We start from the raw sequence: 13,028 nt of genomic DNA on the forward strand, positions 1-13,028 counted from the left end.
ATGAAAATGGAGTTTATAAGTAAGGAAAATGGGATTATGACAATTTCATAGTATTAAAAAAATTTTTTTTTTTTGTCTTTTAAAAACCTCAAAATCTCATCAGGTTGGTTGTCCGTGTGGGGGCTGTCTGTAGTTAAAGTCTATCGCCTTATGTATGCTGACAGTAACATTTGACAGAGCCCAATGGGCTACTGTTACTTTTCAGATTTCATGTGGTGACCAGCGTGGGTAATCTTTTAGGTAACAACAACTGACATACTGTGTTACTTTTCTTTTCAGTGATGAAAATGCCAGGAAAGATTTAAAGACATTACCAGCCTTTCCAACCAAAACTCTGCAGGAGCACCCCTCCCTTGCCTACTGGTAAGCCACGCCAAGATTGCCGGTGACCCTGTTACAGTAACCTCCATTGAGAACGGCATGCTCTCCAGGGAACTAAAAGAAATATAAGTGAGGAAAAGATCAAACTGCCCATCATATGTGTCAGTCTAATCTTAAGTAGACCTTGATCCTTCCAGTGAAAAGGTCTCATCAAATCTCTCTGGAGATCGTTCTCCCAAGACTGTAGTCATGTGTGAAGAGTGGCCGTGTGCCTTCTCGTTCAAGTGCATGATACATTTGTAGGATGTGCTTGTAAGTGAACCATGCTCAGTATATGTGCAGTCACTGTATAATGCAGGCTTCATCTGGCAGAGGGCAATACGAGTGGTATAAAATACAGATTTCCTTGAACAGAGGCGTTCATAATAAACAGAAACAACCTGAATGATCAGAGGTTTCCTCTACAGCCAGAAGTCATTGGCTCTTTTGAGTTGTTTTATTTGTCTGTATTGTCATGAATCCATAGTACCCATTTCCCATGCAACATTTTTCCTAGAAAAGTACGTTTTCTCCCCTTGAATTACTTACATTCCCTTTGAATATATTTTCCTCGATTTAAGGCTGTGAATCCTGAAGGTGGTTTTCCTTTCCACAAAAAAAACTGGTTACAAAATAAATATTCAACATGAATAGCTGTAATATGAAAGTTGGAATATTCCCCAAGTCAATAGTGAGAGTAGGTACATTGCATCCTGAGTCTGGAACCTTCTAAATGAATCATTGTTAAGTGATAGTTTCTTAAGGATAAAAAGCAAAGACAAATTACTGTTGCTTATTGGTTGTATAGAGATAAAAACGTTTATTCTTCTCAGTTATACTTGAGATATGACTAATGAGCTACCAGTCTGAAAGGAGGGTAAACAACTGAATGATGTCAAAGGTGACCAGACTTCAGCCTGTTTCTCCTTTCTAGTCAAAAAGTTTTATTCTAAGACAATAATGAAGGGTTTTCTTCTAAAGTATTATGTCCACAAGTAGTGACAGTAGGATATTTTAGATTGAACACTCACTCAGAAGCAATTTTTTTTTTTTTTTTTTTTTTTGTGGTACGCGGGCCTCTCACTGTTGTGGCCTCTCCCGTTGCGGAGCACAGGCTCCGGACGCGCAGGCTCAGCGGCCATGGCTCACGGGCCCAGCCGCTCCGCGGCATGTGGGATCTTCCCGGACCGGGGCACGAACCTGTGTTCCCTGCATCGTCAGGCGGATTCTCAACCACTGCGCCACCAGGGAAGCCCATCAGAAGCATTTTTAATTCTTTCTAAATCTTTCTGAACAAGTTAAGGAAAATGTCTATAATACCTTACACTTGCTGATCCCTCTAAAAAACCCTTTTAATTTCCCCAGCAAGGCTCTCTAACTAGCATTTAATAACATTATTTTGTATTTATTATATTCCATTCAGTTATCGAAGAAAATATTAGTTTTTTATTTGATGAATTGATATTATGTTTCCTTTTCTAATAATTTGTTTTTAAAAATTTATGTATTATATAAGTATATTATATAAAATTGTATAAAATCGAGACAGGGTAGTCAAATGTCTGAGGTTCAGGAGTCCATATGTCCATATCCTACAAAAACAAAAGTCAACCAGCTTCTATCGGTCTAGGCCATCTTTCTCAAGTGTTTCAAGTAGGCCACCTGAGAATCTTGAAATTGGATCTGTACCTCATACAGTCATGCATTGCTCTACTTTTCATTTCCTTGTTTTACAGTGAGGACAGGGTAATTGAGCATTATTTGAAAATCAAAGGTCTGACTCGGGGTCAAGCTGTGGTTCAGTAAGTATCTTTCTTTTTGCTTAGATATAGTTGTAATGTCTTCCATTTGAGAAAGTCATCTGAAATGATTTCTATTGTGTAGTTTGTGTGCATATAGTACTCACCTGGTTAGAAGTATCTTACCATGAATTATAAAGTGTCTTGGGTCATTCCATACTTTGGTGTCATCAATTCAGATCCCTATCAATGTCAGACAGGTAACAAAAATGAGAACTCATAGGCCAAGTGTAAGCAATAGGGAGTGGTGGAGACTGTGGTGAACTAGAGATCTTTTGCCCTGGCTAGAGACAAGACTACTCAGCTTCAGCATTCAAGCATAATGTTGCCAGATCATCTGATGTTTCTCAAGAAAAGCTGGAAATTACGATTTTTTAAATCCTTATTTTAAACATTGCAAAGTAATTTTAAGAAAATTTTAGTACAACATGAGTCAGACAACGTCTATCTGGAGGCCATGTTTTGTCACCTGGTTTGTGACTCTATTTTGGGTGGAGCACGCAGTGTCGGTGTTGGATAATCTGTTTCTTTATGGTACCAACAGCAGACCGTAATGATAGATTTCTGCATTTTAGACCTATAGAGTTACCGTCATTTATTAAGAACGGTTCACGGGCTATATTGAAGTTTTTAAATTGTAAAAAGTAAATTTATAATTTAAAAATTTTTGAATTGTAAAAACTAATGTAGCATTATTGCTATAGTAATTGTACAGTAGAATAACTATTTTGGCCATAGAAGTTTTAACAAAAAATCTGCTGAATATAGCTCAGAGCATGTGAGCAGTGAAATAAGGACTTGGCGATCACTATTCCCCTGGTCAGTGTATAGATTTCCCCCACATTCCTGCTCTTGCACTCATCTCCTTTTTATCATAGTGCACCTGCTGTGATCTTCAAGGCAGAAATGAGAAGTTAACAGCCTGAAGTTGAATCCCTGACTTGTGCCTGTTTTCTGAACTGGAAAACAAAAAGGAATAACAATTTCCATGAAGGATTTTAGGTTAGGTTAATGAGTGTATTATTAACTGTCCTTGTTGAAATGCAGCACCCTCTTACTTCCTTTGATCATTATCATTGTGGCTGCAAATAAGAGACTGTCTAAGGCTTCCCTGGTGGCACAGTGGTTAAGAGTCTGCCTGCCAACGCAGGGGACACGGGTTCGAGCCCTGGTCTAGGAAGATCCCACATGCCGCGGAGCAGCTAAGCCCGTGCACCACAACTACTGAGCCCGAGTGCCACAACTACTGAAGCCCGAGTACCTAGAGCCCGTGCTCCGCAACAAGAGAAGCCACCGCAATGAGAAGCCCACACACTGCACAAAGAGTAGCCCCCCGCTCGCCACAGCTAAAGAAAGCCTGCACACAGCCACGAGGACCCAACGCAGCCAGAAATAAATAAATAAATGTATTTAAAAAAAAAAAAAAAAAAAAACAGGCTGTCTAACTTGGTAGTTAAGGCTCTAGACTGTGGAATCCGACTCACTTTGTTGGAATCCTGGCTGTGCAGTGTAATTGCTGCCTGGCCTTGACACATCTACCTTTTTTAAAAAAATTAATTTATTTATTTTATTTATTTACTTTCGCATGCATTGGGTCTTCATTGCTGCATGCAGGCTTTCTCTAGTTGCAGCGAGCAGGGGCTACTCTTTGTTGCGGTGTGTAGGCTTCTCATTGCGGTGGCTTCTCTTGCTGTGGAGCACAGGCTCTAGGTGCACGGGCTTCAGTAGTTGTGGCTTACAGGCTCAGTAGTTGTGACTCACGGACTCACAGGCTCAGTAGTTGTAGCAACAGGCTTAGTTGCTCCGTGGCATGTGGGATCTTCCCGGACCAGGGCTCGAACCCTTGTCCCCTGCATTGGCAGACAGATTCTTAACCACTGCGCCACCAGGGAAGTCCCCCTAACTTTTTATATTCACTAACATGTAGACCTTTTTCTTTAAAAAGTTATCACATTATTGATTACAAGGTCCAGAGCCATTGATCTCCAAAATGTTATTAAAGAGTCCACTTGTATCATACAGGAACCTCAATTTTGTGTGGGCAGAGAGGAAATCTTACACAATTCAGTCCACTCCATAAAGTCTTAAAGTTATACGATAAATACTTGTTGAATTAAAAATAACAAGGGATACATCATCACTTTAATTTTTTTGGGGGGTGCATGTTTTTAAAAATCAGGTTTGTGTATAATAAAATTCACTGTTTTAAAGCATATATTTCTAAGAGGTTTGACTTAAAAGTTAAATATAAATTTCTAAAAGTGTACCACCGTCAGTGATAAAAACCACCATGTTTTTATTATAGCATGTTTGCTTAATTTACAGCAAGCAGAAAATAAGCTTTATTTTTTACTTATTATGAACATGACCCAAAAGTTGATTCTCATGACTTGCATCATTAAGTGCTAATTTAAAACTAGTTGAAGTTTGGGTTTATAATAAAGTACAATCTGTTTCTAAGCCATAGAAATTTTAATATGCAGAAAATAACATTTCTTATAGCTTTTTAAAATTGAATTTTTGTTAACAACCTCCCAACATTTAGATAAAATAAAATATATTACTCCCTGGAGTGGTTTATTCTATTTCTACTTTAGTCAAAGACAAGGTTATAATGCGGACAGTAGATACAAATTGTGTTTCTTTAGATCACTTTTCCCAAAAGGGCCCTCCAACTAATTTAATAAGAGTTTGTAATATATATTCATTTTCCATAGGTATATGAAAATAGTAGAAGCTCTACCGACCTATGGAGTCCATTATTATGCAGTAAAGGTAAATACTTTTATATGACAGACCTTTCATCATGCCTGTGTTATTTTTTGAGAGTTAGTGAACAACACCAACTTTCTAAAATCACATAAATCAATATGCATATATATGTAAATTATCTCTAGAAGTTTCAGCATTTAGAATAGGATTGATTTTCTTAAAAAAAATAAAAGCCTGATAGTATCTTGTCATTTTTAGCAAATCATAAAGCACATTATTTTTGCAAAATACTAACTGTGTTCAGATGTGTTCCCAAAGCGTCTATTAGCCCTGAAATATTCAGATCATTCACTTTTGGCACACCTAATCTTTTAGCTACTTTTGCTGATTTTTCTCTTTTCCAATTGTGCACCTTTCTAATGCTACGAGATGTTCATTTGATAGTGCCTTTGTATGAGAATCATTGAAGAATCATCCAGTATCAGTTCAGCAGCTTCATAAAATCCTCAAGTTTTTACAGGATTTGCAGTAACCATTTTCAATTGGTATGTTTTATATTTGTGTAGTACTTTCAGTTGTTTATACACAGGGAGAGATTGACTAAGAAATATTTTGAGATGATAGAGGATAACACATATTAAGAAGAGAGTCTTGTTTGAAAGAGGAATAATTTTATACTTGATCAATCTTCAGTGACTTTTCAAGTTCTGACAGTGTTTGCAATTCAAAATGGTGGGGAATTGGATAATACCTGTATAATGAGGACACCTTGTACTAAAACCATGTACCAATTCCACTTTAATTTCTACTGTTTCTTAATTTGTTTGCATATGGGTATATGTTTAAGCCCAAGTTTTTCTTTCCCTATGTCAATATATATCCCTTTCTTTGGCAAGACCTAAAAGATAAATTTATGAAAAAAAATATATTCCTTCCCTCCCCATATGTACCTCAAAGTCATTATTCAAGCATCTCATCTTTGAATCATATAATTCACCCAAAGAATTTTTTAGTATTCCCATGTTCATTTGTTAAGTATATTATAAACATTAGGATTTGGAACCACTTTTCTCATTGTTGTAATTCTTTGGAAACTTCTCTGACCTTTATAGCTGGTTACTGATCAAGAGAACAAAGAGCTTTTTTTCCTTTTCTTTCTCTTCTTCTTTTTTTTTTTTCCAGTGGTTAACTGGCTTTGTACTCTGGATTAATTCCTGGTTGAATTACTTACATTTTATTTCTTCTCACCAACTGTTTAATCCTAACAATAATGCTACTTTCTTTTTGATGGTGTTAATAGTATTGGTGTGTTTCGACTTATAGATCTTATTTGAAGAACCTCTAAGAAAGCATTTTAATAACAGGTTAGGATTTTAAATAGTGTTTTGTTTACCAAGACAAAATTATTTTGACTTGTTGATACTTGTTAAAGGATGAAATTGGTAGGTGTTACTTCATCTCTATAAGACTTAACAATTAGGTCTTGGTTCTCATGGTTTTCCATCTTCCAGGATAAACAAGGACTTCCTTGGTGGCTTGGAATCAGCTATAAAGGAATTGGCCAGTATGATTTGCAAGATAAGGTGAAACCTCGGAAAGTAAGTGTGAATCATTTCAGACACTTATGAGAACATTGAGCTGTTCTAGAAACATCACTTTAAGGGGCAACAAGCAATCTTGGGTAAAGAAGTTTTGATTAGTGAAGTTGTAGGTTTAGAGAAGGCTCAAGTTAAATGTGAAAGACTTTTTATAATTCATTCATGCACCATTTATACAGCAATTCCACGTCTGATCATTTATCCTAAGAAAGTAAAATTACACACAAAGATTTAACTACAAGGATGTTGATCACAACGTAGTTTACAAGTTCATACGATTAGGTTTCTAGTTTAACTTCGTATGAACATGATGATGTCATTTGTTTAATGGATTTTACATATATAAAAAGATATACATGCATCCACACACATATGCATACATATACATATGTACATTGGATGGATAAACAAATGGGTGAATTGTAAAGACGTGAGTCAACATTTTTGGTGCTAGTGACCTCTCAGTGATACAGTTACAAGTAACCTTCTTTCTACTACTGCTGCTAGTTTTGCTTATCTTTGTTTCACAATTTTCCACATTTAACACCTCTACTTTTTGTAGAGGAAAGTAAGTTACGTGCTATTTATTAAAGGGTCACACTGTCAGGTTTGGATTTTCCAGAGCTAATAAGTTACATTCTTGGCAATTTGATTATGAGGTTGTTCCTCTTGACCAAGCACAAGTGTACAATACTTTTTTGCCTCTATAAGAAGTGATGAGTTCGTGTAGATATCCATCTAGCTGCTCTGGCCTACTCAGTATTATAATGACATGAAGGCTTACCCATGCTGTTAGGTTTTGCCACGCTCCGTGTCCTCTGCTGCCATCCCTGGGAATCCCAGCTGTGAAACGATGACCTATAATAACAGACCGTGGTCAGGCTGCCTGCTCTATCACACCCCCACATCACCGCCTTAAATAGCTCTTATCACTTCCATCTGTCTCTTGCTTTAATTTGTACTAGCAAAACAGCCGTGTTTTTCATAAAGTCAGGCCCTGGTCATAATACCACAAGCTCTTCATCTTCTAAGTGTCCTTTTAGCTTCAATCAGTACTTACAATCTTCCTTTGAGTTTAGAGAATAAATAAGCTACCCTTTTCTTCGCATTTTATGGTTGTGAAACTGGCACAGAAAACATGAAAGGGTGTTGCCCTTTGAAGGCCCATCCAGCTCTCCTGGATCAGACTAGCTGGGCACTGTGGCTTCTTACTGGGAATTATCAGTAAAAATAGGAAAGCATTATTTTTAACAAAAGATCCATCTGTATGAAGCATGGTAAGTAAGCATTTGTGTAATCATGCAATTAGAACTTGTTCTGTATAATTTTGGCCCAGTGATCCAGATCAGTTGAAGTAAGGAATACTTGATTTCCAGGAGACATACGAGTAATATTGGTTGTATTTGAAAACTTGTTTCTAAGACCAAATTTCTAATAATGTTAGCAATGATATGGGCATACAGTTTTTCTTTACAGTTATATATTTGAATGTTTTTACCAAAAGTTTTAAATAGTCATTGTAAAAGAAACCAACAACCACGAAAAAGCACACGCTACAGAAACATCAATTGGGGCAGGAAGTTCTTCAGCAATCCCCCTCCCTCCCCTGTGATAATCACTGTCAAGAGAATGATACTGGTTGGTTTGTTTGTTTATGAATTTTATTTTGTTTTACTTTTTATTTTATTTTTTTTATCGAAGTAGAGTTGATTTACAATATTGTGTTATTTCTGCTGTACAACAAAGTGATTCAGTTATATATATACATAAATTCTTTTTCATATCCTTGTCCATTACGGTTTATCACAGGATATTGAATATAGTTCCCCATGCTATACAGTAAGATCTTGTTGTCTATCCGTTCTATATATAATAGTTTGCATCTGCTAACCCCAAACTCCCACTCCATCCCTCCCCAACACCCCCGTGCCCCGTTGGCAACCAGAAGTCTTTTCTCTAGGTCTGTGGGTCTGTTTCTTTTTTGTAGATAGGTTTGTTTGTGTCATATTTTATTTTATTTATTTATTTTTATTTTTTGGTATGCGGGCCTCTCACTGTTGTGGCCTCTCCCGTTGCGGAGCACAGGCTCCGGACGCTCAGGCCCAGTGGCCATGGCGCACGGGCCCAGCCGCTCCACGGCATGTGGGCTCTTCCCGGACCGGGGCTCAAACCCGTGTCCCCTGCATTGGCAGGCGGATTCTCAACCACTGTGCCACCAGGGAAGCCCTGTGTCATATTTTAGATGCCACATATAAGTGATATCATATGGTATTTGTCTTTCTCTTTCTGACTTACTTCACTTAGTATGATAGCCTCTAGTTGCATCCATGTTGCTACAAATGGCATTATTTCATTATTTTTTATGGCTGAGTAGCATTCCATTGTATATATGTATCACATCTTCTTTAGCCATTCATCTGTCATGGAGATTTAGGTTGTTTCCATGTCTTGGCTGTTGTGAATAGCGGTGCTGTGAACATGGAGGTGCATGTATCTTTTTGCACTGTAGTTTTGTCTGGATATATGCCCCGGAGTGGGATTGCTGGATCATATGGTAATTCTATTTTTAGTTTTCTGAGGAACCTCCATACTGTTTTCCGTAGTGGCTGTTGATACTGCTTCATTTAGACTTTGTCAGCATGTATACTAAGCTTTTACAGAGAGAAAGAAATCTTACTATGTATACTATTCCATACTATGTCATATTTCCCCAAATCACTTCTAAAACAGATGTCTTTTTACTGTTTTTAAAGCTGACTAGTATTCCATGGTGTTGAAATACATAATTTATTTAACCAGTTCCCTCTTGATGAACATTTGGGTTGTTTCCATTGTGGGAAGAGTGGGTTGGAGCATAATGAATTTCAGCCAAGGCAAATAACTAGCCCCTATTATCTATTTTTGTAAGATCATGTTTTCTTAAGGTAGACCTCATCCATGTTAACATTTTTTTTTTTTTTGGTAATTTATTTCTTTCCTGAATTTTACTTTAAGAAATAACATTTCTTTGGTTTTTCTGAATCTTGCATGTAAAATATAACTTAAATCGACTCACAAGTAATTTCTTAGCTGTTGTGGCTTGAGAAAATTGAGATTCTCACAGACTCTAAATGCATCTACTAAAAACAACCAGGCTTTCTTCCAAAATAATGGTGAATCAGAATCTACACAGTAAATATTGCTGTTAATTTCCTCTCAGTTGCTCATGACTCACAGGCCTTTCTTTACGTTCACAGTTTCATAGAAATTGGTAAATATTGTTTGACACTGATCATAATCAGGTTTGCTTGTTCATTTCAGAGTCTAGACAATGATCAGAAGCCACTTCCTTTTTTCAATTTGCAAGAGTTATCCTATTTCACTTTCAAGATATGCCATTCAGGTCGAAAAGGACCATAAACAGGCCATCTGGTGTCATCACTGTCTTGCTTTCTCTTTCTTGGTTATTTTAGCAGGTGTCCACTTTGTACCACTGTTTGCTTTCTCCTTGCTTCTTCTGTTAAAACCTGACAATGGATTTTGCTTCCGTATCTTTATTTTTTCCTGTCTAGACAACTTAAGAGTTTCATTGGCAGGAGGATGTTCTAACGTCCCTGTCTTGGCTTAGTTGCACAAATAAGGGAATGCCTAATTTAAAGGGTCGTTAACACTGACATATAAAAGGAGGATCACGCTTCAGCTGTTTGCATGGACCTATGCTCCAGCAAGTTACCAATGGCCGGGCAGGTACGAAGGTCATATTGCCAGACTGGAATGAAACAAAGGCTGGAATGGGAGGTTGCGTAGACGCTCAGCCTCTCGAATCACATGCCTGCTGCATTATAATTACATGGCTTAAAAACAGGCCAGAAGGAGGAAGAATTACTCATGATAAGATGTCAAAAGTCTGTTTTGAGAAAGGGTTGGTCCGAGGTGCACAGGCTGAGGCCTCTGTCCTTTCCACATAATGTCTATCAGTCATAGGGTCTGAATATCGGGGACTGTGTTTGTGTTACCTCCCAAAACACCCAGCAAAGGCTCTTCATGTGTACTGTCTATAAGGCTTTTGCCAGTCAGGGGGTTCGATTTGTTTGCAATCCACGTAGTATAATGCAACAGGGCAAGGGTTTGGGAAGCAATCCAAAGACTGTCTCTGATGTCATTTGCTGTGTGACCTTGGACATGTTGCTTAGCCTCTCTTTAACCTTAGTTTTCTCATCTGTACAGTGGTAATGCCACCAACTATTAGGGTGGTTGTACGAATTAATGAGATTATATTTAGTGTTGTGCCTGATACACAGTTGTAGCTCCATAACTGGTAATTACTCATTTGTAGTGAGGGAGAGAGACAGTAAAGAAGGGTATGAGAAATAGTCTTGGATCACTGGTTAAGGAAAGACCCAACATTGCTACAAACCCAGAACCCTAGCGTCCCACGTAAGAGTCCACACTCACATTTACTGTGCCCCTCCCAATTCATTAACCACAATGCCCTAAGGTATGGTGCAAATTAAGAGAAATTTTTTTTTTTTTTTTGCGGGCCTCTCACTGTTGTGGCCTCTCCCGTTGCGGAGCACAGGCTCCAGACGCGCAGGCTCAGCAGCCATGGCTCACGGGCCCAGCCGCTCTGCGGCATGTGGGATCCTCCCGGACCGGGGCACGAACCGGTGTCCCCTGCATCGGCAGGCGGATTCTCAACCACTGCGCCACCAGGGAAGCCCTAAGAGAAATTTTTTAACTTCTGAGTTACAATCCACAAAATTACGGTATTAAAAAAATTAGGTCATAAGCAGTTTTTCTTTTAAATCCTTCCCTTGTGCATGAAATATGTCGTCGCAAACTCTTAGGGAATGTGAAACATACCAGAACTCAACTTCAAATTGTAGGATGTTCAAACTTAAAAACGGTGAAGCTTTGTTTAAAAAACAAAAATTCAAACATGTGCCTTCTAGGTTTTTATTGTTCCTTCAGTATTTCAAGGAAAAATGTCTGTTCTTCACAAAGAAGTAGACAATGGGTCTGTGGCTGAGTAAAGTATTAGTATATGTCATGACTGATTTGTACCCCTCTAGCAAGTTATTTCCCTGGGGAAAACCAGAACCTGTCAGAGGTGGGAGGGAAAAAAATGACATGCTAGTCAAGGTGTTATAGGTAGACCATAGTAGGATAAAATGATTTTCAAGATTAGTATCTTTCTGCATTTTAAGACTAATAAAGTCTTGTGATACATGTCATTATCCCAGGGCATTTCAGGGTGGGGAAAAGGTCTTTAGCCATCAGTTAACTGATTTTTTTAAATTAATTGGAATTCCCAATTGCCTAGAGTAGACGAATTAAGTAACCAGCACAAAAGTCTTCCTGTTTCCTTGTCATAAAAGTACAGGGTTCATTTCATTTAAACTCAGTGACTTACTTATTTTTCTAAGCACAGCCGTCTTGATCATTTCTAAACCCACCTTGCTTCCTCCACCACTACCCCATCACCATGGACCTCAATTAGGATGCTGCTTCTAATGCTGCTTAAATTCTAGGTGAGGTTAACTATAGGAGAGAGAAGAGAATGTGTGCTGCCCAGTTGTATTATACTTTCTACATGAATACAAAATGAAGTATGATGTGCAGGGAGAAAAAGAATTACAGAATGTCACCTGGAGACCAGTCCATCCGGTCTATGCTTTGTAAAGTATATAATTAAGCTCCAGCCACACCAGGAATCAATTTGATTGTTAAAACCTTCTACAGAGTCAGTGGGAGGAGAACTCCAACCCTATAACGTGGATTTGAAATAAGAACCAGTCTGGCACTCCACTTATTGGTTGGCTGACCTGGAGCTGTCACTCAACCTTTTGGGTCTTTATTTTCTCAACTATCAAAATCAAAGAATTCTATCTACCTACCTCACAGATCATTATGTGGACCCAATGAGTTAGTGAATTCTTTCACTGACTATATATTTTTCTTTTCTTGTTTTAAATTTATTTTTTATTGAAGTATAGTTGATTTACAATGTTGTGTTACTTTCATGTTTACAGCAAAGTGATTCAGTTACACACACATATATATATATTTTTTCAGATTCTTTTTTCCCTTATAGGTTATTACAAAATATTGAGTACAGTTCTCTGTGCTATCCAGTAGGTCCTTGTTGGTTATCTATTTTATATATAGTAGTGTGTATATGTTAATCCCAAACTCCTAATTTATCCCTCCCCCTGCCTGTTTTCCAAAGACATAGAAAACAAACTTATGGTTAATTATTTTTCCCTTCACACCATACTCTAATTTATAGAAAGTTTACTGGGCAGCATAGGCATTTGTCTTTTCCTCCTGTAGTTAATCACTATTAGAATTTGAAGCAGTTCTTCTAAAACAAGGAACTCTCAGAGAATTGGATGGGCACTGGTAAGTCTCCATTTCCATCTCACGACCAGTAGGCAGATGGAAAGAAGCCAAGGCAAGCAGCCTTATTCATAAAGTCACCAAGTTTAGGGACTCCCGTGGTGGTCCAGTGGTTAAGGATCTGCCTTCCGTTGCAGGGGACGCAGGTTCAATTCCTGGTCAGGGAACTAAAGTCCCACAT

General features: G+C 38.0%; 1 protein-coding gene across 11 annotated transcripts in view; it reads left to right on the plus strand.

Moving 5' to 3' along the window:
• Window positions 1-13,028, plus strand: part of FRMD4B (FERM domain containing 4B) — a 333,168-nt gene that overhangs the window by 285,638 nt on the left and 34,502 nt on the right. For all 11 annotated transcript variants that reach the window (XM_067043674.1, XM_059077841.2, XM_067043676.1 and 8 more), the window contains 4 exons: window positions 280-363; window positions 2,097-2,162; window positions 4,877-4,934; window positions 6,383-6,469. In XM_067043674.1, coding sequence (XP_066899775.1) covers window positions 280-363; window positions 2,097-2,162; window positions 4,877-4,934; window positions 6,383-6,469 — 295 coding nt within the window. The remainder of the gene's footprint in view (window positions 1-279; window positions 364-2,096; window positions 2,163-4,876; window positions 4,935-6,382; window positions 6,470-13,028) is intronic.

Source organism: Kogia breviceps, chromosome 10 (genome assembly GCF_026419965.1).
Source record: "Kogia breviceps isolate mKogBre1 chromosome 10, mKogBre1 haplotype 1, whole genome shotgun sequence".
Taxonomy (NCBI): Eukaryota; Metazoa; Chordata; class Mammalia; order Artiodactyla; family Physeteridae; genus Kogia; species Kogia breviceps.